Source organism: Oncorhynchus mykiss, chromosome 8, assembly GCF_013265735.2.
Source record: "Oncorhynchus mykiss isolate Arlee chromosome 8, USDA_OmykA_1.1, whole genome shotgun sequence".
Classification (NCBI taxonomy): domain Eukaryota; kingdom Metazoa; phylum Chordata; class Actinopteri; order Salmoniformes; family Salmonidae; genus Oncorhynchus; species Oncorhynchus mykiss.
Genome location: NC_048572.1, coordinates 61,789,983 through 61,815,916, shown reverse-complemented (window position 1 = coordinate 61,815,916; position 25,934 = coordinate 61,789,983). Strand labels below are relative to the sequence as shown.

The window sequence follows — 25,934 nt, the reverse complement described above, 5'->3', positions numbered from 1 at the left end:
CAGTCATTGTAAATCAGCATTCTAGACAGTCTGGAGATAGTCCGTCCCTGCCATCTGGAGATAGTTCATTCATTTGTACAAAGGAACAGACCGTCATTGTTACTAAACTCCTGACTATATTATATACAATTGGGAATGGGAGCAAGAGAGAAAATTCATATATGTACAGTATATAATAGCATTTGGACTAGTCAGTCCTGATTGAAATGTATACATAATTAGTCATCATTGATAAAAATTCCCTTAACAATAAGACTATCAAATAGTTTTTGTAAGGGAGCTGTATATCCTGTTGTCACAGTGGGCTTCAGAGCACAGTAGTACACAGCAGAGTCAGACAGCTGTAACCTCTGGATCGTCAAGGGGACTGACTTTGCTGTGACATTCAGACGGGCATGAAATCTCTCCTTGAACTCAGTAGCAGTTTCCCCAGTTCCAAATTTATCCTCTCTCAGCATAAACATGGGTTTGCCATTTGCTTGTTGTTTGTACCAGAAGAGATATGGTGATAGATTAGTGGTATCAAATGTACAACTGAGTTTTGTTGGTTGTCCTTCTACGACCATTACATCTTCTGTTGGCTGTATTACACTCTCTTCTGCTCTGCACCCTGAAAATAAAGATAAATATATCTTCACAACATATAATAATAATGTATATAAATAAAATGAGCAAATGCACAGAAAGAGACAGATGAACAGAGTGATGTTGTACCAAAGCAGCATGCAGCCAGAACACGAAGGATCAGCCAATTTCTCATGACTAGTCAGTCAGTTTGAAGTGGAAAAGGTAAGGAGCAGAACAATGCTGATCTATCTATCACAGATCTTTGACACCCTCTGTCCTACTGTTGATGCTTCATGTTGTTCTGTATTACATGCAGCAGTAGACCATGGGGAGGTGTCTGTCTGTATAGCATCCTCTGATTCAGGGGTTTGTGTGCTTTGTTAGGTTGCTCCCTTCAGGTTGACTTTCATACTACACCACCAAGTGGTATAAATTGTGAGGAGTAATTACAAATAACAATATTTTTGCACTTTGTCATATTCCCAAGTGCTTTTCCAACCACATAAAGAAATTAAGGAATTGAAAACTACTAATTGAAGAGAGAAGAATACATTTTTCTCACAGTTCACTGAATATGAAGACAGAGAAACACTAGACCACCTGGTGATTGCACAAAGCACATCACAATTCTCTGATCTCAACCTCTACCATTATGTTATGAAATTGTGGTTCCATGTTCAAATTTGATCCCCGCTTCATCAAAGCATTTCTGCTCAGCTGGTTTTAGAACAGCATCTTTTACACATTGTCTCACTGGGTATATTCTCTGAGAGCCCAGTAGTAGAGTGCTGCCTGCCAGGGTGAGACTTGTTATGATCAGTTGAGTAGATGTCTGAGACGTTGTGGATGTATATGTTCACTACCGCTTTCTGATCTTGCACCTTTATACTGTAGAACTGAGGAGCCTGGTTAGGGTAATGCCTGTACCATTAAAGGTCAATACATTTACAGCCTATATCATATGAGCAGCCCAGAGTCACAGGTTCTCCCTCTGTACCTATGACGTCATGCTTTGCAGGACTAATGTGATTCCCAGAAATCTGTCCTGTAAAGAAAATAGAGAAACTAAAACAATTGACAGGAATTTAAAAAACTTACTAGCATCAACAATACAGGCTCACTTACAAATTGTAGAGAGCATCCAGATCAAACCAAGTAACATCATCATTCATCTACTATATGTTGGCCCAACTAACTAACTGAAATATGTCACTTGTCATGTGTCATATGTACAGTTTGAACAGGATCATTGGTAGCTCTTCACTTTGACATAAAACCCATTCAATGGTTTCTCTTAAAGAAGTGTGGTGGTGGTGACGAAGGTTTAGTTTACTAAATCACTGTAAAGATAGAATCAATGATATTTATATGAGAGAATATTTAGAATGTTTAGTCATATACATGACTTTCATTTTATTTCCAAATATAAAATCTGGTCACTGGTATTATTTAATACAGTGAAGTGTGAGCACAAGTATACTGTTATGACAGAATGACTCCCCTGGTTTCTCACTGTCAGCTATAAAAGGCATTTCCTTTTCTCTGCCTCAATTATACACTACTCTACACTCTACTCTACACTACACTCACTACTACTTATACACTACAAAAAATAAAGGGAACACTAAAATAACACATCCTAGATCTGAATGAATGAAATATTATTTTCTTTACATAGTTGAATGTGCTGACAACAAAATCACACAAAATTATCAATGGAAATCAAATGTATCAACCCATGGAGGTCTGGGATTGGAGTCACACTCAAAATTAAAGTGGAAAACCACACTACAGGCTGATCCAACTTTGATGTAATGTCCTTAAAATAAGTCAAAATGAGGCTCAGTAGTGTGTGTGGCCTCCACGTGCCTGTATGACCTCCCTACAACGCCTGGGCATGCTCCTGATGAGGTGGCGGATGGTCTCCTGAGGGATCTCCTCCCAGACCTGGACTAAAGCATCCGCCAACTCTTGGACAGTCTGTGGTGCAACGTGGCGTTGGTGGATATCCCAGATGTGCTCAATTGGATTCAGGTCTGGGGAACGGGCGGGCCAGTCCATAGCATCAATGCCTTCCTCTTGCAGGAACTGCTGACACACTCCAGCCACATGAGGTCTAGCATTGTCTTGCATTAGGAGGAACCCAGGGCCAACCGCACCAGCATATGGTCTCACAAGGGGTCTGCGGATCTCATCTCGGTACCTAATGGCAGTCAGGCTACCTCTGGCGAGCACATGGAGGGCTGTGCGGCCCCCCAAAGAAATGCCACCCCACACCATGACTGACCCACCGCCAAACCGGTCATGCTGGAGGATGTTGCAGGAAGCAGAACGTTCTCCACGGCATCTCCAGACTGTCACATGTGCTCAGTGTGAACCTGCTTTCATCTGTGAAGAGCACAGGGCGCCATTGGCGAATTTGCCAATCTTGGTGTTCTCTGACAAATGAAAAACGTCCTGCACGGTGTTGGGCTGTAAGCACGGTGTTGGGCTGGTAGCAGTCCTGCTGCTGGATTGTTGCCCTCCTATGGCCTCCTCCACGTCTCCTGATATACTGGCCTGTCTCCAGGTAGCGCCTCTATGCTCTGGACACTATGCTGACAGACACAGCAAACCTTCTTGCCACAGCTCGCATTGATGTGCCATCCTACCTGAGCCACTTGTTTGTGTTGTAGACTCTGTCTCATGCTACCACTAGAGTGAAAGCACCGCCAGCATTCAAAAGTGACCAAAACATCAGCCAGGAAGCATAGGAACTGAGAAGTGGTCTGTGGTCCACACCTGCAGAACCACTCCTTTATTGGGGGTGTCTTGCTAATTGCCTGTAATTTCCACCTGTTGTGTACTCCATTTGCACAACAGCATGTGAAATTTATTGTCAATCAGTGTTGCTTCCTAAGTGGACAGTTTGATTTCACAGATGTGTGATTGACTTGGAGTTACATTGTGTTGTTTAAGTGTTCCATTTATTTTTTTCAGCAGTGTATAACACCTCCCATTGACTTAAAAAAACACAAAGTACTGTACACACCCACGTGCACACAGAGTTTTTGCCAGAGGACTGTATATCTTGTTGTCACAGTGGGCTTCAGAGCACAGTAGTACACAGCAGAGTCAGACAGCTGCAACCTCTGGATCGTCAAGGGGACTAATTTGGTGATGGAACTGAGATGGGCATCAAATCTCTCCTTGAATCTATCATCAATATCCCCTGGTCCAATGACATCCTTCTGCAAAACATATTCAGGGTAATCGTTTGTGTATTGAATGTACCAGAAGAGAGATGGAGCTGATAAACTGGTGTTATATTCACAGTTGAGAGACACGTCTTCTCCTTCATAAGCAGTCACTTCTCTCGTTGACTGAGTAATACTGTCTGCTCCTGTGCACTCTGGAAACAAAGAAGAATAACTCTGTGAAAAATGTCAGGGTTCCAGTAACATCAGGGTGTTGAGAAAAAGATAATGAGAGCCATTACCTACCAAAGATAAGTGCAGCAAGAACAACAGAGGTCCACAGCCAATGCCCCATAATTATCATAGGATACAAAGAGCAAGACACACTGATGTTACAATATAGAAACTGGTTTGCTCTCTTGATTCCTGTCTTAGTGGCAGCACAGACCTAGACCATGCAGCACAGCACAGAGGGGATGTTCAAATACTGTAAACAAGTCATTTTAGAGTAGAAAGCAACACTTACTTGGTAATGTGGCCCCCTTGTGGTTGATGTTGGCTTTTCCATTACTCTGTACACAATACTGAGTATAACTTTTTTCTCTGGAATTAATTTAGTTAGACTCTACTAGCTGTATGTGTTCTAATCCATGGGATATAGTAATGGCATTTTAATGTCTCTTACATCTACCTTTAGAGCTAAATTGGAAGAGATAGCTTTATTGGCATCAAAAATAACTTATTGCATAATCATCACCATCATCATCATTATCATTATCATCCTCATCCTCATCACTGTGATTATCATCATCTGCTACCACTAGTCTTGGTACTATCAGGGAGGTGGTGAGAAAGTTACTGTGTCAATTTCAAAGTGGTGTTGTATACTGTACAGACAGGTGTATTGTCATTGTGTAGGTCAGTATGTTTTTGTAAGGGGTTGTATATCCTGTTATCACAGTGGTCCACCGAGCACAGTAGTACACAGCATATACTTGGGGTACTCGTTTGCTCCGTGTTTGTACCACAACAGTTATGGATTTGTATCCGTAGTATCACATTGACAGCCCAGTGTGACCTGTTAAGGTTAGTGGTCACATCTCCTGGTGGCTGAATGACTGAGTCTTCTTCTCTGCATTTTGGAAAATAATGTAATACACATTAGTATTAGGGAGAAAATAATCAAGCAGCATATTTGTGTGAATAAAAACACATGAAATTAATACTTGTAGTGTTGAACTGAGAAATATGTTTGATAAAAGAAAGGATTGGGAGCCAAGACTAAACAAATAATAAAAAATAACATTATAATAACATAACAAAATGCCATGACATTTTTGTGGAACATATTTTCGTCACATCACATCTAATTGATAGAATCCTAAAGTCCCATGGTTACTAAATGTCAGGATTCCAGTAACATCAGGGTATTGAGAAAAATGTATTGGCATGAAAAATTACTGAAAATAATCGAGTAATATGATTACAAACATGACATTAATACTGATAATATTATACTGAGAAATATGTTTAATAAAATAAAGGAATGGGATCAAAGGCAGCAAAGGAATTAGGAAAATAATATTATAATACCATAACAAAATGCAGCAAGAATCAGTAAGTTCCTCAGCCAGGGCTCCATGCATTCTGTGAGATAAGGAGAGAGAAAACTTGTCTCATAGGCTTGTGAAAACACTTCCTTAACTCTGCCTTAGGAAACATTAAGGAAGAGCTTACACAAGGCACTCTAAGAGTCTTATACAGTATAAGACTATCAAATAGTTTTTGTAAGGGAGCTGTATATCCTGTTGTCACAGTGGGCCTCAGAGCACAGTAGTACACAGCAGAGTCAGACAGCTGCAACCTCTGAATCGTCAAGGGGACAGAGCTAGATGTGAAATTCATCCTGGAATCAAACCTCTTCTTAAACTTATCACTATTGCTCCCCTCTGAATAACGATCTCTTCTCAGGACATACTGAGGAGTGTCCCTAGTTAACTGGATGTACCAGAAGAGATCAGGAGATGGACTACTGGTAGTGTAGTTACAGCTGAGTGTTACCAGTCCTCCTTCAAGGGCAGTAACATGTCCACTCTGCTGGTCAACAGCCTCTTCACCTCTGCAATCTGAAAAAGTAGTAATAATAGTTTTTTTAATAATCAATAATTGTATAATAACAAATTAGCTAAGATTCAGATAAAGAGAATAGGAAGGAAAAACACTATACTTTACCAGAATAGCATGCACCCAGGATAAGCAAAGTATTCCTAAGCCAATGTGCCATTATGATTCATATGTAGAGGAAGAGTAGACTGTTAAAGACTTTATGTTCCATCCACTATAGTTGAGAAGTCTCATAATTGTGGGGTTCTGCAATAGGGGAGGAGCTAATTTTATATTCAATTGTTTAGTTGAATTGTTGGGGGAAATGATACCACACCGAAACCTGCAAAGTGGAAAATGAAGCTTGTAGATTTGGAATTTTATGACCCCTTTAGGTGTATTTTTTTTCAACAAAATTACTTGATAAATTTTGGCCTTTACTATTAAATCCTGTAGAACCACATTGAATAACGGCAAAAAGAAAACTCAGGAAATATATATATATACTGTATATATATATTTTTTTAAACAAATATTTAAACGTTTAAATTCTCCATCGTGTTCGTGAGAATATACCCTTTCCACAGTGGAGTCACATTAGTTTGTAGCCCAAACGGTACGTTACAAGTTGGCACATCAACAGCGAGAGTCTAATCTTTCCATAGAGTGGTCATATACATTTTGTAAGCCAAACGCTATACACCCTGTAGACATATTTGTGAGAAGATCGATTTTCGGGACGTCTCATGGTCTGACAAACACCGCTGCAGCTCGGCCACCTTCCACCGCAGAGGCAGAATACCGCCATAGGCTGATGTGGTGGATTGAGACGCAGCCCATGAAAAACCTTTTATCTCCAGCTGAAAGGAATAGAAGCAAACTATGAGACTCTACTGACACATATTGACTCTCACTAGTAACTTGCCCTTGAAAATAGAAGCAATGTCAAGGTTTCACCTTGTTGGGCAGAATGTTGAACACTATTGAATCATTATTATACATAGAAAAACATTGTCACTTCATAACTGTGGAGGGCAGTCTATAGGAGGAGCACAGACAAAGAAGATCTGTCTTATAACTGATCAGGAGGCAGAGAGAACATCTCAGTGGTTGTGGCTGAAGAGTGAGAATCAGTGGACGAGCCACCTGGCACACTTGGGCCTAATTAACCTGTCCTTCAGGAGGTGCAGTGGGCAGCACATGCAGGATAAGAAGGTACCTCACCTAAAGATACGCCAGGAGCAGCAGAAAAGGCAGTTTATGGATAAACATAAAGCAAAAAAAACTTGATACGTACACTTGCTTACCATATTTAAATGTTGAGGAAGTTCTAACAATTACAAGGTCAGTAATATTTTTATTGTCTATTTTTGCATAAATAACTAATTGTCAATTGTATTGTATGTTGTGCACATTTCACTTTATAGGACACTAAATCGTTACACAAAAAATGAAATATTAGGACATGATGATATGTGAAATTTAATTATTTTTCGTATCTCGTGACGCCGACCAAAACAGTGTAGGATCCTTTTATGTTTGTCTTGTCCGTTATCAGTCAGTTGGCTTCAGGTATGCTCCTCTAAAGAGTGCAGCACATGGATTTACCACCAGAGGACCAAACCATTGAGCAGGTCCATGTTGAGAGCAATGATGTTATGTCAACGATGCATATTGTACGTATATCGGTGGAGGCTGATGAGGGGAGGACGGCTCATAGTAATGGCTGGAATGGAGTCAATGGAAAGGTATCAACTACATGGAATCCATGTTTGATATCTTTCTATTCACTCCATTCCAGCCATTATTATGAGCCGTGATCCCCTCAAAAGCCTCCACTGATTTTTATTTTACCTTTATTTTACTAGACAAGTCAGTTAAGAACAAATTCTTATTTTCAATGACGGCCTAGGAACAGTGGGTTTTGTACCTTGTCAGCTGGGGGATTTGAACTTGCAACCTTGCGGTTACTAGTCCGCAAGGTTTGCTAAAAGGAAGCAAAACAACACCACACATTTTCTTCATTCTGTATTTATTCAGACTAGTGTCTTTGATCATGTTATATCAGAACAGGAAGATGCAGACAGTATAAAGTATTATATTCTGAACAATATGAACAATATTAATATTAAATGTGTTTTAAAATAATAAATAATAATAATTTAAAATAAAATAATACATGTATTAATGTACACTAAATAATAACTGATTGATCAGAGTACAATGCACTGTTCACCCCCAAGGGTCTTGACAGGTTTTTGTACAGTGTGTCTGGGTTTCCTGTCACTGTGGGCTGCAAGGCGCAGTGGTACAGAGCAGAGTCTTCCAATTCAACAGAGGAGATCATCAAGTCAACACGGGTCTTCTCTTCATTCAGTCTACCAGTGTGTCGTGGAGTCGTAATGGATTGTTTCTGTACATGCATGCTGCTTTGTAGGATCCAAAGAAGACACTCTGGTCTGGATCCGGGGTATTGACGGTACCATTGTAGATTATTAACGTTGCCCTTGTAGTTGCAGGAGAGAGTGATGTCTGTTCCTTGGAGAGCATTGACTTCAGGCTTCACTGGAGTTATTGTTTCCTGCTCCATACTATCACCTGCAACAACACAAGTATTGCCATTGTGTTAATGTTTATTCCTAAAGAGAAACAATACATGGATTAGGTGCCCATAAAGTATGACAAGCGAAAGAATTGAAACTTTCCAGTAAAATGCTACTTAGTTTTTAATGCAATCATTAATTGATAAATGCAATGTGATTGTATTCAAAATATGATTTGGTTTAAACTGAGTATTCAGCACTCACCTACAAATGCAGAGAGGAGCAACAGTAATATGAGTGACATCCTGACACAGACTAGATAAACTAACTGAGAGATAAGACAGTGAGAGAGCTGAGTAGATCCTCTACAGAGACATCCTCATGGTTGCAGGTATACCCAGCCTATACCAGTGTTTGACTATGAGGCCCCTCGTCTGTTAACTGGATATGTAACTCTTCTTCTGTGGTTGGTGGTTAAGGGTTTTTACTTCCTATTGGCCTATTCCTCAGTTTATTTTAGACTTAATTTCTATCTGAAAATGTATTGTTTTTGCTGTTTTTTTTGTGTTTTGTTTTTTCTCAATAGATAATACTATACCATGCTATACCATATATACCATCTGCAAATAAACCTTCACTAAGAATAGTAGAATATTGTTTCACTGTTGATGAGAATGAAGATCATTCCAGTAACTGTGGTGCTGATTTGGGATATTGTGATAGCAGTTTACAAATGATTCATGCAATAGATACTCAACTTCATGGCGTTGTGGTCTAACAAAATAACGGATGTTTGTAAAACCACAAACTGTCAGTTCCTCCTTATTAGCTCATTTTAGATTGAATTTATATCTGGAAATGGATAGGGAATGCAACTGTTTGTTTTTTCAATGGATCAACAATGCAATACCGTATGTATTATCTGCAAATAAACCTTACGATATGATTCATAATATGGCTTGGAAATGCTTTAATTTTTGTTAAAAAAGTCAAAACTATATATACCATGCTATACTATACAGTTTGTATAATCTGCAAATAAACCCTAATAGTAAGATTTGTATAACATTGTATGATGATAAGGATGAAGTGAAATCTTAACAAAATTCCTACATCCATCATTTTGTCAGACTGTCAGCTTTTTGTATGAGGAAGTGTTTCCTGTCACTGTGGGCTCCATTGCACAGTAGTACAGAGCAGAGTCTGTCACTTCAATAGAGGAGATCTCCAGCTCCACACGGTCTGTATGAACCTGAGCTGGAAGGCGAAGAGGGACATGTTTCTGGACATGTCCTGATTTTGTACTGAGAATCAGGAATACTGGTTTAGACCTGGGATACTAATGATACCACTGTAGATTGTTTACAGAGCCAGTGTATCTACAGGATAGTGTGATGGTATCACCCTCCACACCACCCACCATAGGCCTAGTGGGTTTGTCATCTTCAAAACTGCTACTTTTGACTTTTGGTCTGTTGATAATGCCTTTCCCCTTCTCATTACCATAATACAATTTAGTGATACTCAAATCTGAAGTGTAATTGTATTTTTGACAACTTTGAAATACATTTTGCGTTGTAAATTAAAACTGTCAAATTGAATACAGCACTCACCAACAAGGACTAAGAGGATAAATGATGAAAACAGAACCATAGCTGATAAACAGAGTTTGTTATTAACTGATTTGCTTAACTTACATCTTTAAAAAAAGAAATCCCCTAAAATGACATACCCAAATCTCCTGAAGCTCAGGAGCTTAAGCAAGGATATGCATATTCTTGATACAATTTGAAAGGAAACACTTTAGATTTGTGGAAATGTGAAACTAATGTAGGTGAACATAACACATTAGATCTGGTTAAAGATAATACGCACTCCGGTACCGCATAATCGAAATGCAAGAGAAAGGCCATAATGCATTATTCTAGCCAAGGCACAATTTAGATTTTGACCACTAGATGACAGCAGTGTATGTGCAACATTTAGACTGATCCAATGAACTATTGCACAGATGTTTAAAATGTTGTCTCAAGGCTACCCAAATGTGCCTAATTGGTTTATTAATACATTTTCAAGTTCACAATTGTGCACTCTCCTAAAACAATATCATGGTATTCGTTCACTGTAATAGCTATTGTAAATTGGTAGATTAACAAGAATTTAAACTCATCAGAATATCAGATATGTCATATCAGATACTGTATATCATATCAGATATGTCTACATCCTGGGATTTTTTTTTATTACTTACAACCTCATGCTAATCACAGTAGCCTATGTTAGCTCAATATTCCCACGGGGGACACCGATCCCAAAAATATCAAAAATATGTTGTGCACAATTATGAATTTAAAATATCCCTCTTGGCAGCAACCGTCTTGCTGATTTGAGAAAATGTTGTAGCTCTACCTACTGGCAAATACAGGGGTTGGGGATGAACAAAATGTGTTAATATGTGTGCCATGCAATCCTTGATGTATGTTTAATGTACATTGTAGTAAAGATTTTTTTTAACTATTCTACTCCACGCTATACTGCGTTATGAAGAAAACAGTTTGAAATGAATAGTGTGCAATTGTTAGTGTTTAGGACATATTCATCTTCACTCTACTGCCTGTTGATAACTTTCTCCTCTCAATCAGATGTTCTAGGTCTTTGTATGTGTTTCTGGGTTTCCTGTCACTGGGGGCTACAGAGCACAGTAGTACAGAGCAGAATCAGTCACTTCAGCAGAGGATTTCTCCAGATCCACACGGATTTCCTATTTTTCATGTGTGATGGTACATTTTGTACTATCAGTGTTGGTTATGATCCCAGAGTAATCCACTATGAGGAACTGTGGAGAGGATCCAGGGTGCTGGTGGTACCATAACAGACTGTTGGTTAATGAACTGTTGTATCTACAGGAGAGTTGAACACTACTACCCTCCATAACATCTCTGTCTGGAGTAATTATGTATTCAACACTTGTACCTGTAAAAAAGAAAAACATGGATTACTGAGTCAATGTAGACAGTGTACAGTATATCCACACTTGGTGTTTCAAAGTGTATTACCACTTAATATTGACAATACCATATGTGACCTGATTCAGGAAACTAGACGTATGTCACAAGTCACGACTTCACAAAATGCGTTTTTTGGAAGAAATGCCTTCTCGAACATGTGAACTTTCATGTGCCTTAATAACAAACTTGTATGCTATTTGTAAATACTACTAAATTGTTAAATTACGATCCTTGTTAGTTAGGCCACAGGAAAAGTGAGCAACCTTCCCAATAGCCATGATTGGCTGAGATAATGAGAGGGCTGGACATGCCGAGGGAGGAGTTCGGATTGGTCTGCCATATAGAGAGAGGGCTTCTGTCTACTTGAGCTCGTCAGTCTGTGTTGATAATCCTGTCGAACGAGACTTAAAAAAAATGTATTGTGTAGTGGAACTGCATAAGTGTTGCTCTCTTTCTGGAGGATCACGTTTTGAAATCAGTGTATTTAGAGTATGATAGCCAAATAGATGGAGAAAACACCTGTCTCTTTTCAGATATTACACATTTCTAATTTTGACAGAAAGTGGTTTCATTTCAAGCTAAAGTGTACTGTTAGCTAGCTAGCTAATGTTAGCTGGCTGGCTCCCTAGCTGACTTTATTATTAGTTTCCCAGGGCCGTTCTAGTTAGAGCTTAATGTTAGCTAGCTAACATTGAACCTGGTTGGTTAGCTCCCAGCACTGTGGCATTGTTGGCACTGTTCATTGTTGATAAAATCGCTAACGTTAGCTGGCTCGTTAGCTAACATTACGTGACGTGTGTATAACACCCGTTGAATATGGTCAGTGTCAGTAAACATCTGAAATAAAGCGTAATGAAATTGTTGCCAGCAGAGGTGTTTAGGCTGTTTTCATGTTATCTAGAGGTAAACAAATCATCGGCCAGAGCGTCAAGTGTGCGCTCTGAGAAAGAAATGAGATGGCTGGGGCTAAAGCTTAAGAGGGTGTGAACGATGCTGAATGGGTGTAAACAAAGAGGACCTCTTCACTAGATACCAAAACATTCAAAGGGCATTTTCCAAAAGTGAGTTCACAAGTTGATCAAATTTCAAAGCGGAATTACTTTCCCAATGTTCCTCAAATGCAGTGCATGATATACCATTTTGTAGCTCTGAGTCTTTTATCCAATGTAAAAAACACAATTTCAAATTTTGCTACATAAGACCGAGTCACATATTGTAATCAATACTGAACAGTGTACATTCTGTTAGTACACATTCAGTTAATGGAGAGTGAATTCTTACCTACAAGTGGGGGTGGAGGTAGATTCCCTCCATTATTATATAAATCACATATGAAGGTTTTTGTACAGTGTTTCTGGGTTTCGAACAGAGTAGAGTCTGTCACTTCAGCAGTGGAGATCCCCAGATCCACACAGGTTCTCTCTTTATTCAGGTTAGCAGATAGTCGTGGGTATGGAGTATCAGCTTTAACTACAGAGGGCTTTGATGCGTCGGTAGTGTGGAGGAGGAATTGGGGTGCTGATCTGGGATATTGGCGATACCATTGAAGATTGACTACTGAGCCAGAGTAGTTACAAGACAGTGTAACACTGCTTCCCTCCATGCCATGTTCTGTCTCTGAAGTTGGGTTCATGTCATTTTCATAACTGCCACCTGTAATAAAGTTAAGTTTAGATAAACATGTTCAGTTCATGGGACATTATTACATACTGTGTGTCATATTCATTACATCAGTCATTTACATTTCTTCTAGGAAGTGCTATTTTCAAATGACACTAGAAAGTATGTGTATGGGTTCATGCACCTTGTCAACGTTAACTGACAGTCGAGGCTACGGTGGATCTCTAGTTACTAATGTTTCAGCACATGCTTAATACACTGTGAATAGGAGGAGGAATGGAGGAGGAATTGGGGAGCAGATAATGTGTAGTTGCAGGAAAGCTTGACACTTCCACCAAGTTATCTTTGTCCGGTCAAAGCTTGTGTGTTGTTTTTCCAAGCTTGTGAGGAAGTAATTAACACTGTGTCCAAAGAAGGGCCAAAGGTATACAGAATGGTGTCGTCTGTGTAGAGTTGGATCAGAGAATCACCAGCAGAAAGAACGATATCGTATACAGAGAAGAGAGTCGGCCTGAGAATAGAACCCTGTGGCACCCCCATAGAGACTGCCAGAGGTCTGGACAACAGGCCCTCAGCCAGAGTTCCATGCCTATAGTGAGATGGGTGGGAGAAGAATAAAACACACTGATATATGCTACATGTGTCATAAGACTATGAAATCATTGTTTCCTCCTCTTTCAGTGTATCATCAAACATTGAGAAGATTGTGACATTGTCTGAACAACACTCTACCTTGTGTTGATATCCTTCCTGTTTGGCCCTGTCCGGGGGTGTCCTCGGATGGGGCCACAGTGTCTCCTGACCCCTCCTGTCTCAGCCTCCAATATTTATGCTGCAGTAGTTTATGTGTCGGGGGGCTAGGGTCAGTTTGTTATATCTGGAGTACCATGGTTATACAGAACACACTGAGAGTGACTGTGAGTTACAGTAAGAGGTAGAGATCCTCTCTCTCTCTTCCATGTCCATCTCAGCCTGTATATCACCATCAACTGACAGACATGAAGGAAGAGCCTGTTTAGAGAGTACTTCTCCTGTCCTATTCTGTGTCCTGTGTGAATTTAAGTGTGCTCTCTCTAATTCTCTCTTTCTCTCTTTCTTTCTCGCTCTCGGAGGACCTGAGCCCTAGGACCATGCCTCAGAACTACCTGACATGATGACTCATTGATGTCCCCAGTCCACCTGGCCGTGCTGCTGCTCCAGTTTCAACTGTTCTGCCTTATTATTATTGGACCATGCTGGTCATTTATGAACATTTGAACATCTTGGTCATGTTCTGTTATAATCTCCACCCGGCACAGCCAGAAGAGGACTGGCCACCCCACATAGCCTGGTTCCTCTCTAGGTTTCTTCCTAGGTTTTGGCCTTTCTAGGGAGTTTTTCTAGCCACCATGCTTCTACACCTGCATTGCTTGCTGTTTGGGGCTTTAGGCTGGGTTTCTGTACAGCACTTTGAGATATCAGCTGATGTACGAATGACTATATAAATACATTTGATTTGATTTGATTTTTGATTTGTTGTTGTACATTGACTGAATATCCAGTTGTCAGAGTGGACCTCAGAGCACAGTAGTACACAGCAGAGTCAGACAGCTGCAACCTCTGGATCATCAAGGGGACAGAGCTAGATGTGAAATTGAGGCAGGAATCAAACCTCTTCTTGAACTCATCACTATTGCTCCCCTCTGAATAACGATCTCTTCTCAGGACATAATGAGGAGAGTCCCTAGTTAACTGGATGTACCAGAAGAGAACAGCTGAGTGTTACCAGTCTTGCATCAATGGCAGTAACATGTCCACTCTGCTGGTCAACATCCTCTTCACCTCTGCAATCTGAAAATAAATATTTTAGAAGCACTATACAATACCAAAATGAAATGCTGCCAGGATAAGTAAAGTATTCATAAGCCAATATGCCTTCATGATTCATGTGTAGAGGAAGAATAGACTGTTGACTTCATGTTCCAACCACTGTAGCTGAGAAATCTCATAATTGCGGGTCTCTGCAGTAGGGGAGGAGCTTATTGTGTATTGTTTATTTGAACTGCTAAAGGGATTCCTTTTTAAATGTGATATATTTGGTACCATGAAGTGGCTCCTTTAAGAATGTTATATTCTACTCCAAGTCCTTTGAAAATTCTAATTTGGCATTTGTTATGGTCCTTGGAGAAAAATGCATTCTATGTTCAGGTCAAATTGAGCAATTCTGACAAATAAAATAAAATCATATATCCAATCAGGGTTTGCGACAAAGTCAGAAAGAAAGACACAGACCACAGTAGCCTATGAACCAGTCCCATTTAGACCTGGGCTATGCTAACCAAATCCACACAGAGTTATCTTTACTATGCATTTAAAACAGTAGTCAAGTCAACTGATGATAGGTTTTATGATTGATACCAATGATTGACAGAAGATGCAACCATGATCATCATTCCTGTCATCACAGTGCACATTAACATTAATGATGGTCAATGGCATCACCATGTAGCCTATTACACATGGGTTGTTGTCTCTAAATTTGGTCCATAAAATAAACCTCTCACTCCTGGAGTTAATCAAGTAGTAAATCGCCTGCTTCATACTCCTACTTTTCCTAATGTGCTTTATTATTTGCGGCAACTGAAGCTAGAGTTAATTCCAGGGTTATGGTCAATTCTGTAGATGGACAAGAAGCTAGGATTAGAATTGAGCTACAGAACAGAACAGAGTAACTTCAGCAGAGGAGATCTCCAGATCAACGCGTTTGGCCTTTTTTGTCATGATTTAGAGTGAACCCTGGTGTAATATCTGCATACTCCATAACCAGTAACTGTGGTGCTGAGTTGGGATGTTGTCGATACCATAGAAGAGTATCACCAGAAGAAACGTACTGTAGTCACAAGAGAGAGTAACTCTGTCTCTTTCAATCTGACATTATTATACTTTAATTACTATTCCTATCACGTGACCCATAAAAACAGCCTTTTTATGTTTGTCAGGTCCATTACCAGTCAATTGGCTTCAGGTATGTTTTGTGAGAAGTAAATCATATTTGACGAGGCAAGTCAGTTAAGAACAAATTCTTTCTTACAAAGACTGTCTACCAGTGATCAGTGATTTTTGATTTGTGATCTCGGGGATTCGGGCCAGTAATCGACCTTGGGAGAGTAACCGACCTTTCGGTTACTGGCCCAAAACTCCATCCACTAGGCTACCTGCTCCTCCAAGGAGCCCAACTCTAAAGAGGTATGTTCTTCTAAAGAGTGCAGTACATGGATTTACCACCAGAAGACCAAAACACTGAGCAGGTACATGTTGAGAGCAAGAATGTCATATAGTGTATGCATATTGTATGTACAGATGAAGTCGGAAGTTTACTTAAACTTAGGTTGGAGTCATTAAAACTAGTTTTTCCAACCACTCCACAAATTTCTTGTTAACAAACTATAGTTTTGGCAAGTCGGTTAGGACATCTACTTTGTGCACGACACAAATAATTTTCCCAACAATTGTTGAAAGACAGACTATTTCAATAATAGTTCACTGTATCACAATTCCAGTAGGTCAGAGGTATACATACACTAAATTGATTGTGCCTTTAAACAGCTTGGAAAATTCCAGAAAATTATGTCATGGCTTTAGACGCTTCTGATAGGCTAATTGACATAATTCGAGTCAATTGGAGGTGTACCTGTGGATGTTTTTCAAGAACTTTTTTTTATTTTTTATAACTACCTTCAAAGTCATTGCCTCTTTGCTTGACATCATGGGAAAATCAAAAGAAATCAGCTAAGACCTCAGAGAAAAACATTGTAGACCTCCACAAGTCTGGTTCATTCTTGGGAGCAATTTCCAAACGCCTGAAGGTACCACGTTCATCTGTACAAACAAGATTACGCAAGTATAAACACAATGGGACCTCACAGCCGTCATACCACTTAAGTAATCACACCTTCTGGTTGCTGTTGAACATGGTCTCCTGTGTACTCTGGGGGAAAAGAAAGACTGAGTGATCATTTTAAATGTATTAGAAATGATAAAACTATCGTAAAAATGTGTTAAAGATAAGATAAACCAATGAGGGAAAAGGTTCCATCATACCGAAGCAGAATACAACAAGAACCAGCCAGATGATCAGACAGAGTACCATGGTTATACAGAACACACTGAGAGTGACTGTGAGTTACAGTAAGAGGTAGAGATCCTCTCTCTCTCTTCCATGTCCATCTCAGCCTGTATATCACCATCAACAGACAGACATGAAGGAGGAGCCTGTTTAGAGAGAGGAAAGATTGTATAGAAATGTATGGGTCAACATTACCTCGTCAGTATTAGATATAAGCACTCTTTGCAGTACATTAGACAAAGAGAAAAGTTTACATTTAGCTCAAATATTATGGTAAGTATTGATATAAATGTTGTATGAGGTGAGTATGATTAACTTATTTGAAAATAAACATTTGAAAACAAACACATATTCAATTCATATTCTTCCACTATACGCTGCACAAACTAATTCACAAAAATATGTCTCCTGTTATCATATGCACAGTTTGAACAGGATCATTTGTATCTCCTCCCTTTGACATAAAACCCATTCAGTGTTGGTTAATGAAGTGTATTGTGGTATTGAAGATTTGGTTTACTAAATGACAGTAAAGATGGCATCATGGCGTTTATATGAGAAAATGTTTAGAATGTTATGTCAAATGGGATTTTTCTGATGTTCATGACATATTTACTTTATTTCCAAATGTAAAGTCTGGTCTCTCGTAGTTGAATAAGCAAATAACTTTCCTTATAAAAAGAAGGGAACATAATGGATGGAAGATAAGATCTATTCAGAATCAGGTTCTAGGGTTTCTAGGGGTCTCAGATTCAGGTTGTCTGTGTTTGTATTGTCAGGATCAGTATTGTGTTTCTGGATTTCCTGTCATTGTGGGTTCCAGGGAACAGTAGTACAGAGCAGAGTCTGTCAGTTCAGCAGAGGAGATCTCCAGATCCACACTGTCATCCTCTTTTTCATGTATGAGGGTCCATTTTGTACTATCAGTGTTGGTTATGATCCCAGAGAAGCCCAGTATGAGGAACTGTGGAGAGGATCCAGGGTGCTGGAGGTACCATAACAGACTGTTGGTTAATGAGTTGTTGTATCTACAGGAGAGTTTAACCTAATACACTGCTACCCTCCATAACATCCACTACATCTCTGTCTGGACTTATTATGTCTTCAAAACTTGTACCTGTAAATAATAACAACACGTATTACTGAGTCAATGTAGACAGTGTACAGTATATCTACACTTGGTGTTTTAAAGCATATTACCACTTGATATTGATAATACCATATTGTAATGAATACCGAACAGTGTACATTCTGTTGTACACATTCCGTTAATGGAGAGTGAACTCAAACCTACAATTGCACTGAAACAAGATTGATTAGAGCAGCATCATAGTCACTGGGTGTTAGACAGAGACTTCTCTAATGATCTTCTCTTGGAACATTCACTCTCTGGGTGAATCAGTTCCACTCATTACATGTTATGTGTAACACTACGCTCCTCCTCTTGACATAATATGATGGGGGCATGTTGACTCCACTTTATGGCATTATTGTCAAATAAAACCTGGAACTACAGAGTTGAAATACTCTCTCAGGTGATGTTAGGTTGTTGTACAGTGTGTCTGGGTTTCCTGTCACTGTGGGCCTCAGAGCACAGTAGTACAGAGCAGAGTCTGTCTCTTCAACAGAGGAGATCTCCAGATCCACACGGGTTCTCTCCTTGTTCTGTGTAACAGTCAGTCGAAAGTCTTGTGGATCACCTCTCACATCATATGGATTATTGGTAGTTGTTACGAGGTAAAGGAATTGGAGTCCTGATCCAGAGTACTGTCTGTACCACAGCAGACTATCTGATTTTACTGTATAGTTACAGGAGATCTTAACTCTGCTACCCTCTAAATAATACTCCTCAGGACTGGTTGGAGTAATATCATCCTCTAAAGTATCACCTGTGAAGGAGAAGAAAACAAGCATGAGACTTAACATGAAAACCTCTTATTTTATATTATAAGCAGCCCAATATTTACCAACTAAATAATGACAGACAGTGTGGGAATGACTTTACATAAAACCTTACTTACCAACAAGCGCTGAAAACAGTAAGATTGAAATGAGCAACATCATGGTGTATTTGACAGAATGCAGCTAGGAAAGAGGGTTTACCAAACTGATATGTGATATACAGTGTACTGTGATCTGCAGGGTGTGATATGTAGTGTTTGGCTGATGTCTGTCTGCCCTGCAACTACCTCCACTGTCAGGAGGAGGAGCCACCTGCTCAGAGAAATAGAGGTTGGTGTAGTGCTGAGGTGATGCCCTCTATGTAAGACATTTTGTTCAATAAATCTTGTAATTTACATTTTATTAATTTGAGTATTAAATTTCTGGTAATGTAAACTGTAATCGGTTGTAATCCTTATTACTGTTAAACTGATAATTCACATATTTTGATAATTCTGATAATACTGAAAGCCAAGACATACTGATAATTCACATATTTTCATTCCCTGATTCTGTATAGTTGTACAGTATGTCTTGGCTTTCCTGTCACTGTGGGCCTCAGGGCACAGTAGTACAGAGCAGAGTCTGTCAGCAGAGGAGATCTCCAGATCCACACATTCGGCCACTTTGTCAACGTTAACTGATGGTCGAGGATACGGTGGATCTGCAGTAACTTTTGTCTCAGCAGATGCTGAATAGACTGAGAGGAGGAGGAGGAATTGGGGAGCAGATGTGTGATATTGGTGATACCATAAGACACTGCCTCCACCAGATACTGTGTAGTTGCAGGAAAGCTTGACACTGCCACCATGTATCACATCCTCCTCAAGACGGATGGAGGAAATTCCATCCCCGTAACTATCACCTGCAGAAAACTAACGTGAGATAAAAGTGATATTTTTCCAAGCTTGTGAGGAAGTATTTACACATTATTATTACTGTTAAATGTATTTTACTTAACCACAAATGTTAAAAAGAACAAGGTGAACCAGCACAGCGTGGTTAATGTTAAGAGATAAGCTTACATGGCACTGAGGAAAGACCTTCATGCCATTTTGAGTGTCTCCTTTTCATTCTCATACTAGCTCCTCCTCTAAACACAACACAACTCATTTTTCAGAGGATCTTCTGAAGTGAATAAATGGAAGAAACATGCATTTTCAAAGGATTTGGTTTACATATTCATAATAATTCTCTAATTTGTACATAATACAAGTTTCTCATATTATGCTAAATGTGTTTTTACTTACTCTAACAACAGAAGTGACCAACAAGCTCATCTAAAAGAAGTAATTTATCCGTGTTCTAGTTCTTTTTACATCCTCTCCGAGACTCTGTATCGCTGGATGTCCTTCAGGGTACATTAGTAGAGAGCTGTGTCTACCAGAGTTACACATTTGATCTACATTGTAGATTCATACCGATGACTAGAGATATGGTCAACACTATTTGCTCTGGCACTTTTATACACTTTTATACTTTTATACAGGTCCTGAGGTGCCTGGTTTGGGTATTGTTGGTACCAGTAAAGGTAGATGTTACTGCTGCTTGTTTCATATGTACAGCTCAGAGACACTGTTGATCCCTCAGTGGGGGTGTACTCCTCCTTGTCAGAAGTCACACCATCTCCAGATACCATTCCCTGAAGAGGAAAAATAGATAATACAACTGATTGAAACACGTGCTTATGTTTTAAGACTTTTTAGAAATCAACTTAGTTATTCACATTTAAATTATTTACTTCATCAAAATATGTTTTACTGCCAATACCATAATGTAATAATCTGATTATAAGGATTATTAGGATGCAAGTAGTTCAAATGAGGTGTTTGAGGTGTTGTTTACCTGTAGTGATAATCAGAATGATCAATACACTGGTTGATTTCTCCATCTTCAGACTGATGTTTGTATGCATTCACTCTCTGTGTATTACTGTGTGAGGTATGCAGCCCTGCTAACATCACACCCACACAAGGCTTGCATTTTTCTACATTAGCGCCAAGGCTACACTAGTTTTTGTAGGGGGGCTGTATATCCTGTTGTCACAGTGGGCTTCAGAGCACAGTAGTACACAGCAGAGTCAGACAGCTGCACCCTCTGGATCGTCAAAGGGACAGATTTTGAGTCTTTATCTAGATGGGCATCAAATCTCTCCTCATATCCAGTGGCATTTGTACTTCTAAAAGAAAAAAGTCCCAGCATGAACTTTGGGAAGCCATGTAATTCATGCTTGTACCAGAACAGGTAGAGATTATTAGTATTAACTGCATCAAATTGACAGTCCAGTGTGACCTGTCCTCCCTCAGTGGCAGTCACATCTCCTGGTGGCTGAATGACTGTGTCTTCTCCTCTGCATTCTGGAAAAGGACACACATTTGTATTAGGGGAAAGAGGAGGTAAGTAACATGATAGAGGGAATTAAAATGCATACCATTAATTGTAGTATAAAACTGAAAAATATGTTTGAAAAAAGAAAGGGATTGTAGAAAAGGACGTGAACAAATAAGATTAATAATAATATTAAATAAATAATATTGTAATACCATAACAAAATGCAGCAAGAATCAGTACATTCCTCAGCCAGGGTTCCATGTCTGCTACTGTGAGATCAGTGGGAGAAGAGTAATACCACTCTGATGTAACTAGACAATGATGAGACTATGAAATCCTTGTCTCCTCCTCTTTCTGTGTATCGTCAAACATTGAGAAGCTTGTGACATTGTCTGAACAACACTCTACCCTGTGTTGTTGTACAGTGACTGAATTTCTTGTTGTCACAGTGGACCTCAGAGCACAGAGGTACAAAGCAGAGTCAGACAGCTGCAACCTCTGAATGGTCAAGGGGACAGAGCTAGATGTGAAATTCAGTCCGGAATCAAACCTCTTCTTGAACTCATCACTATTGCTCCCCCCTGAATAACGATATCTTCTCAGGACATACTGGGGAGTGTCCCTAGTTAACTGGATGTACCAGAAGAGATCAGGAGATAGACTACTGGTAGTGTAGTTACAGCTGAGTGTTACCAGTCCTCCTTCAAGGGCAGTAACATGTCCACTCTGCTGGTCAACAGCCTCCTCACCTTTGCAATCTGAAAAAGTTGTTAACATAGTTTCTTAAATAATTGTTTCTTGTGTAATAACTTGTTAGCTCAAATTCAGACAAAGATAATAGGAAGGAGAAGCATTATACTGTACCAAAATAGCATGCAGCCAGGATAAGTAAAGTATTCCTAAGCCAATGTGCATTGTGATATAAGGATAGAGGAAGAATAGACTGCTATAGACTTTATGTTCCATCCACTGTAGCTGAGAAGTCTCATAATTGTGGGGCTCGGCGTTAAGGGAGGAGCTTATGGTATATTACATTATTTTGTTGAGTTTGGGGAGGGGTTATAAGTTGACATATCTAATTATTAATAATTTAGCTATTTGATTTTGAATTTGAGGTATAAAAAACCCAGTGGACATATATTATTTTAAGATGCTCATACCAGTGATCATTTAGCTATTTTTTATTTGGAATTGTAGGACCCCTTTAGGTATAAAAAAATATAGAGCAAAATTATTTGATTATATACAGAATTTGGCCTTTACTACCAATTTTGACTGGTACTGTATATAAAATATGTTTTACACATATTTAACCCCTTACATTTTCCATGTTGTATGTGAGAATTCCCCCTTTAAACAGTTGGGTCACATTTGTTTGTGGCCCAAACAGAGGGGAAACCAGAGGAGAGACCACCATCGTATTCGTGAGAGTCTCATCTTTCCAAAGAGTGGTCATATTGGTTTTCTGGGCCGAACCGTGCGGACACAACAGAATTGTTTTTGAGAAGACCGATTTTCGGGATGTCTCGTGGTCTGACAAACACCGCTGTAGTTCGGCCACCTTCCGCTGCAGATGCAGAAGGCTGATGTGGTGGAATAAGAAGCAGCCCATGCAACAAAACTGATAACTCTCTCTTAAAGGAAAATAAGCAAACTATGAGACTCCACTGACACCTCTTGACTCTCGCTAGTAACTTAGCCTTGAAAATACAAGCAATGTCAAGGTTTCACCTTGTTGAGCAGAATGTTGAACACTAGATGGAACTATTGTATCATTGTTATACATAGAAAAACATTGTCACTTCATAACTGTGGAGGGCAGTCTATAGGAGGAGAATGGACAAAGAAGATCTGTCTTATAACTGATCAGGAGCCAGAGAGAACATCTCATTGGTTGTGGCTGAAAAGTGAGAAGCAGTGGACGAGCCACCTGGCTCACTTGGGCCTGATCAACCTATCCTTCAAGACATGTAGTGGGCAGCACATGTAGGATAAGAAGGTACCTCACCAGGAGCTGCAGAAAAGGCTGTTTGTGGGTAAATATAAAGAAAACCCTTTATACTCTACTTTCACTTTGCTGACCGCATTTAAATGTTGAGTAGCTTCTGGGAATAAAGACACTAAATCCGCACATGAATAATGAATTATTATAAATGCACAAACTTTATTTACTTTTTATATCTAGTGACCCAGACCAACAGAGCAGTTAGTCTGGTCTATTACCAGTCAGTTGGCTTCAGGTATGCCCCTCTAAAGAGTACAGTACATGGATTTACCACCAGAGGACCAAACCACTGAGCTGGTCCATGATGAGAACAAGGATGTCATATAATCCATGCATATTTTATGTATATAATGTGGTTAAGAGTCATGACTGTAGCAGAATATGAATACACATCAAATTGGAAGGAATTTTCCTGTCACTGTGGGCCTCACAGCACAGTAGTACAGAGCAGAGTCTGTCACTACAGCAGAGGAGATCTCCAGATCCAAACGGTTTATCTCTTCATTCAGTTATTCAAGTGGTCAGTGGACCTGCTACTTTTATCATCTCTGAACCTGAGATGTACAGGAGTCACTCTGGCCTTTGTGCTGTGTCTCGTGATACCAACAACTTCATCTCCACCAGTAGATGTCCTGGAGTAGTTGTAAAACAAGGTAACAGGGGTTCCCTCTAAACAGTAATCTCTTTCTTGAGTGGAGTGAGGTCCTCACAACTGACACATGCATAGAGAATGGTTTTATTTAACATACATTTAATTGTTGAATAAAATATATTGAAATTGAATTGAATTCATATTGACAATCATGGCAATGCAGTGTATTGAATTGTATTGTTTTGTCATGTATTGTATTGTATTGTATAACCTACCCATAAATATGGTCAGGAACAACACTGAATCCAGCAACACCATATTAGATGACCAGAGACAAACTGACAGAAAGATCTCAGCAGTCTCTGAACGTTTCCTCCTGTTTTATGTTTCTATACTGTTGTTCATCTCCTCCTCTTTCATAAGTCCCCCCCCTTAACATACAGTAGGTATGTTAGAAATGTATGTCATACATGATGTCTGTTTCCTCCCATGGATCTTGACAGGTTTTTGTACAGTGTTACTGTGGTCTTCATGGCACTTCAGCAAAGGAGATCTTCAGATCCACACGTTTGGTCTCTGTATCAATATAACAGACTACCAGGTGGCCAATTCTATTGGAAGTCTATATGTATCATCCATAGAAGGAATAGTGGCATTTTCCCAGCACTGGTTTGATGATACCAATAGAATATATTTCCAAATGTAGAAGTTGAGAAGTAGTTGTAGGACACGGTGACAGTGGTTCCCTCCAAGCCATGCACCTAATTTCTTAAAGGAGCAATAGCATTCTCTATACTGTGATCTGTACAAATAGAGGGTAGTTGTAATGCATACGTTAGAGAAAATAAAATGAAACTTAAAATATATCATTTTTTAATGCATCATTATCAGGAAAGTGTCACTTATCTACACATGTGCAGAGAAGCAGCACTGCATATAGAAACATAATCTTGGCGATCTCTGAATATTTGCTCCTCTCTTGCCTAGATGTAGCTCCTCCCCTTCTCATTGGTTTCTTTCCAAGGCACTTGACATGTTTTTGTACAGTATTTCTCTGTTTCCTGTCACTGTGGGCATCAGAGCACAGTAGTACAGAGCAGAGTCTGTCACTACAGCAGAGGAGATCTTCAGATCCACACATTTTTCCACTTTGTCAATGGAAACTGTCAGACAAGGAGGTGGGGGAGTAGCTGTAAATGCTAACCCCACTGGTGTGATGTACAGGAGGAATTCTGGTTTGGATCTGGGATACTGGCGGTACCACTGGAGATTGTAGACATTGCCATCAAATTTGCAGGAGAGAATTACATAGTAGCAGGGTTTATTGAAAAAACAAAACTGTTTCCTGCAAAAAAATTTAACAGTAAAAATTATAGTTGTAACTGACGTGTAACACATTTTCTGTAACTGCTATAAATTTAACATACATGATAGTATTGTACTACGACACATTTTATGGATGAAAATATGTTCTTCATTCACGGTCAAATAATCTTCAAAGATGAAGCAAGGATTTCAATCATGTAGTAACTCACCTAAAAAAGCTGAAAAGAGAACACATGAGAAGAGCAACATCTGGCTAGACATTTGAGTAACACACAGACAGACAGACAGCGTTTCAGCACTAAGAGACCTATCTAACTAGCTACTTCTTGAATAATAACTTCCCATAAGATCTTTGATTATACAGCCCCTCCTCTTGACACCAAAGTGAAATGTTTTCTGCTGTTGCTTTTTTTCTACAGTATACAGTGGGGCAAAAAAGTATTTAGTCAGCCACCAATTGTGCAAGTTCTCCCACTTAAAAGATGAGAGGCCTGTAATTTTCATCAAAGGTACACGTCAACTATGACAGACAAAATTAGAAAAAAAATCCAGAAAATCACATTGTAGGATTTTTAATTTATTTATTTGCAAATTATGGTGGGAAATAAGTATTTGGT

At 39.3% G+C, this 25,934-nt stretch overlaps 2 gene segments (V, D, J or C); both read right to left on the bottom strand.

The window, feature by feature from the left end:
* Nucleotides 1–8,018: 8,018 nt before the first annotated feature.
* On the bottom strand, nucleotides 8,019–9,146 carry LOC110530292. The segment is given in 2 exon segments: nucleotides 8,019–8,444; nucleotides 8,654–9,146. Coding segments are annotated over 2 exon segments (444 nt in total).
* An 11,776-nt stretch (nucleotides 9,147–20,922) lies between these two features.
* Nucleotides 20,923–21,700, bottom strand: LOC118965540. The segment is given in 2 exon segments: nucleotides 20,923–21,420; nucleotides 21,607–21,700. Coding segments are annotated over 2 exon segments (402 nt in total).
* Between the last annotated feature and the right edge of the window lie 4,234 nt (nucleotides 21,701–25,934).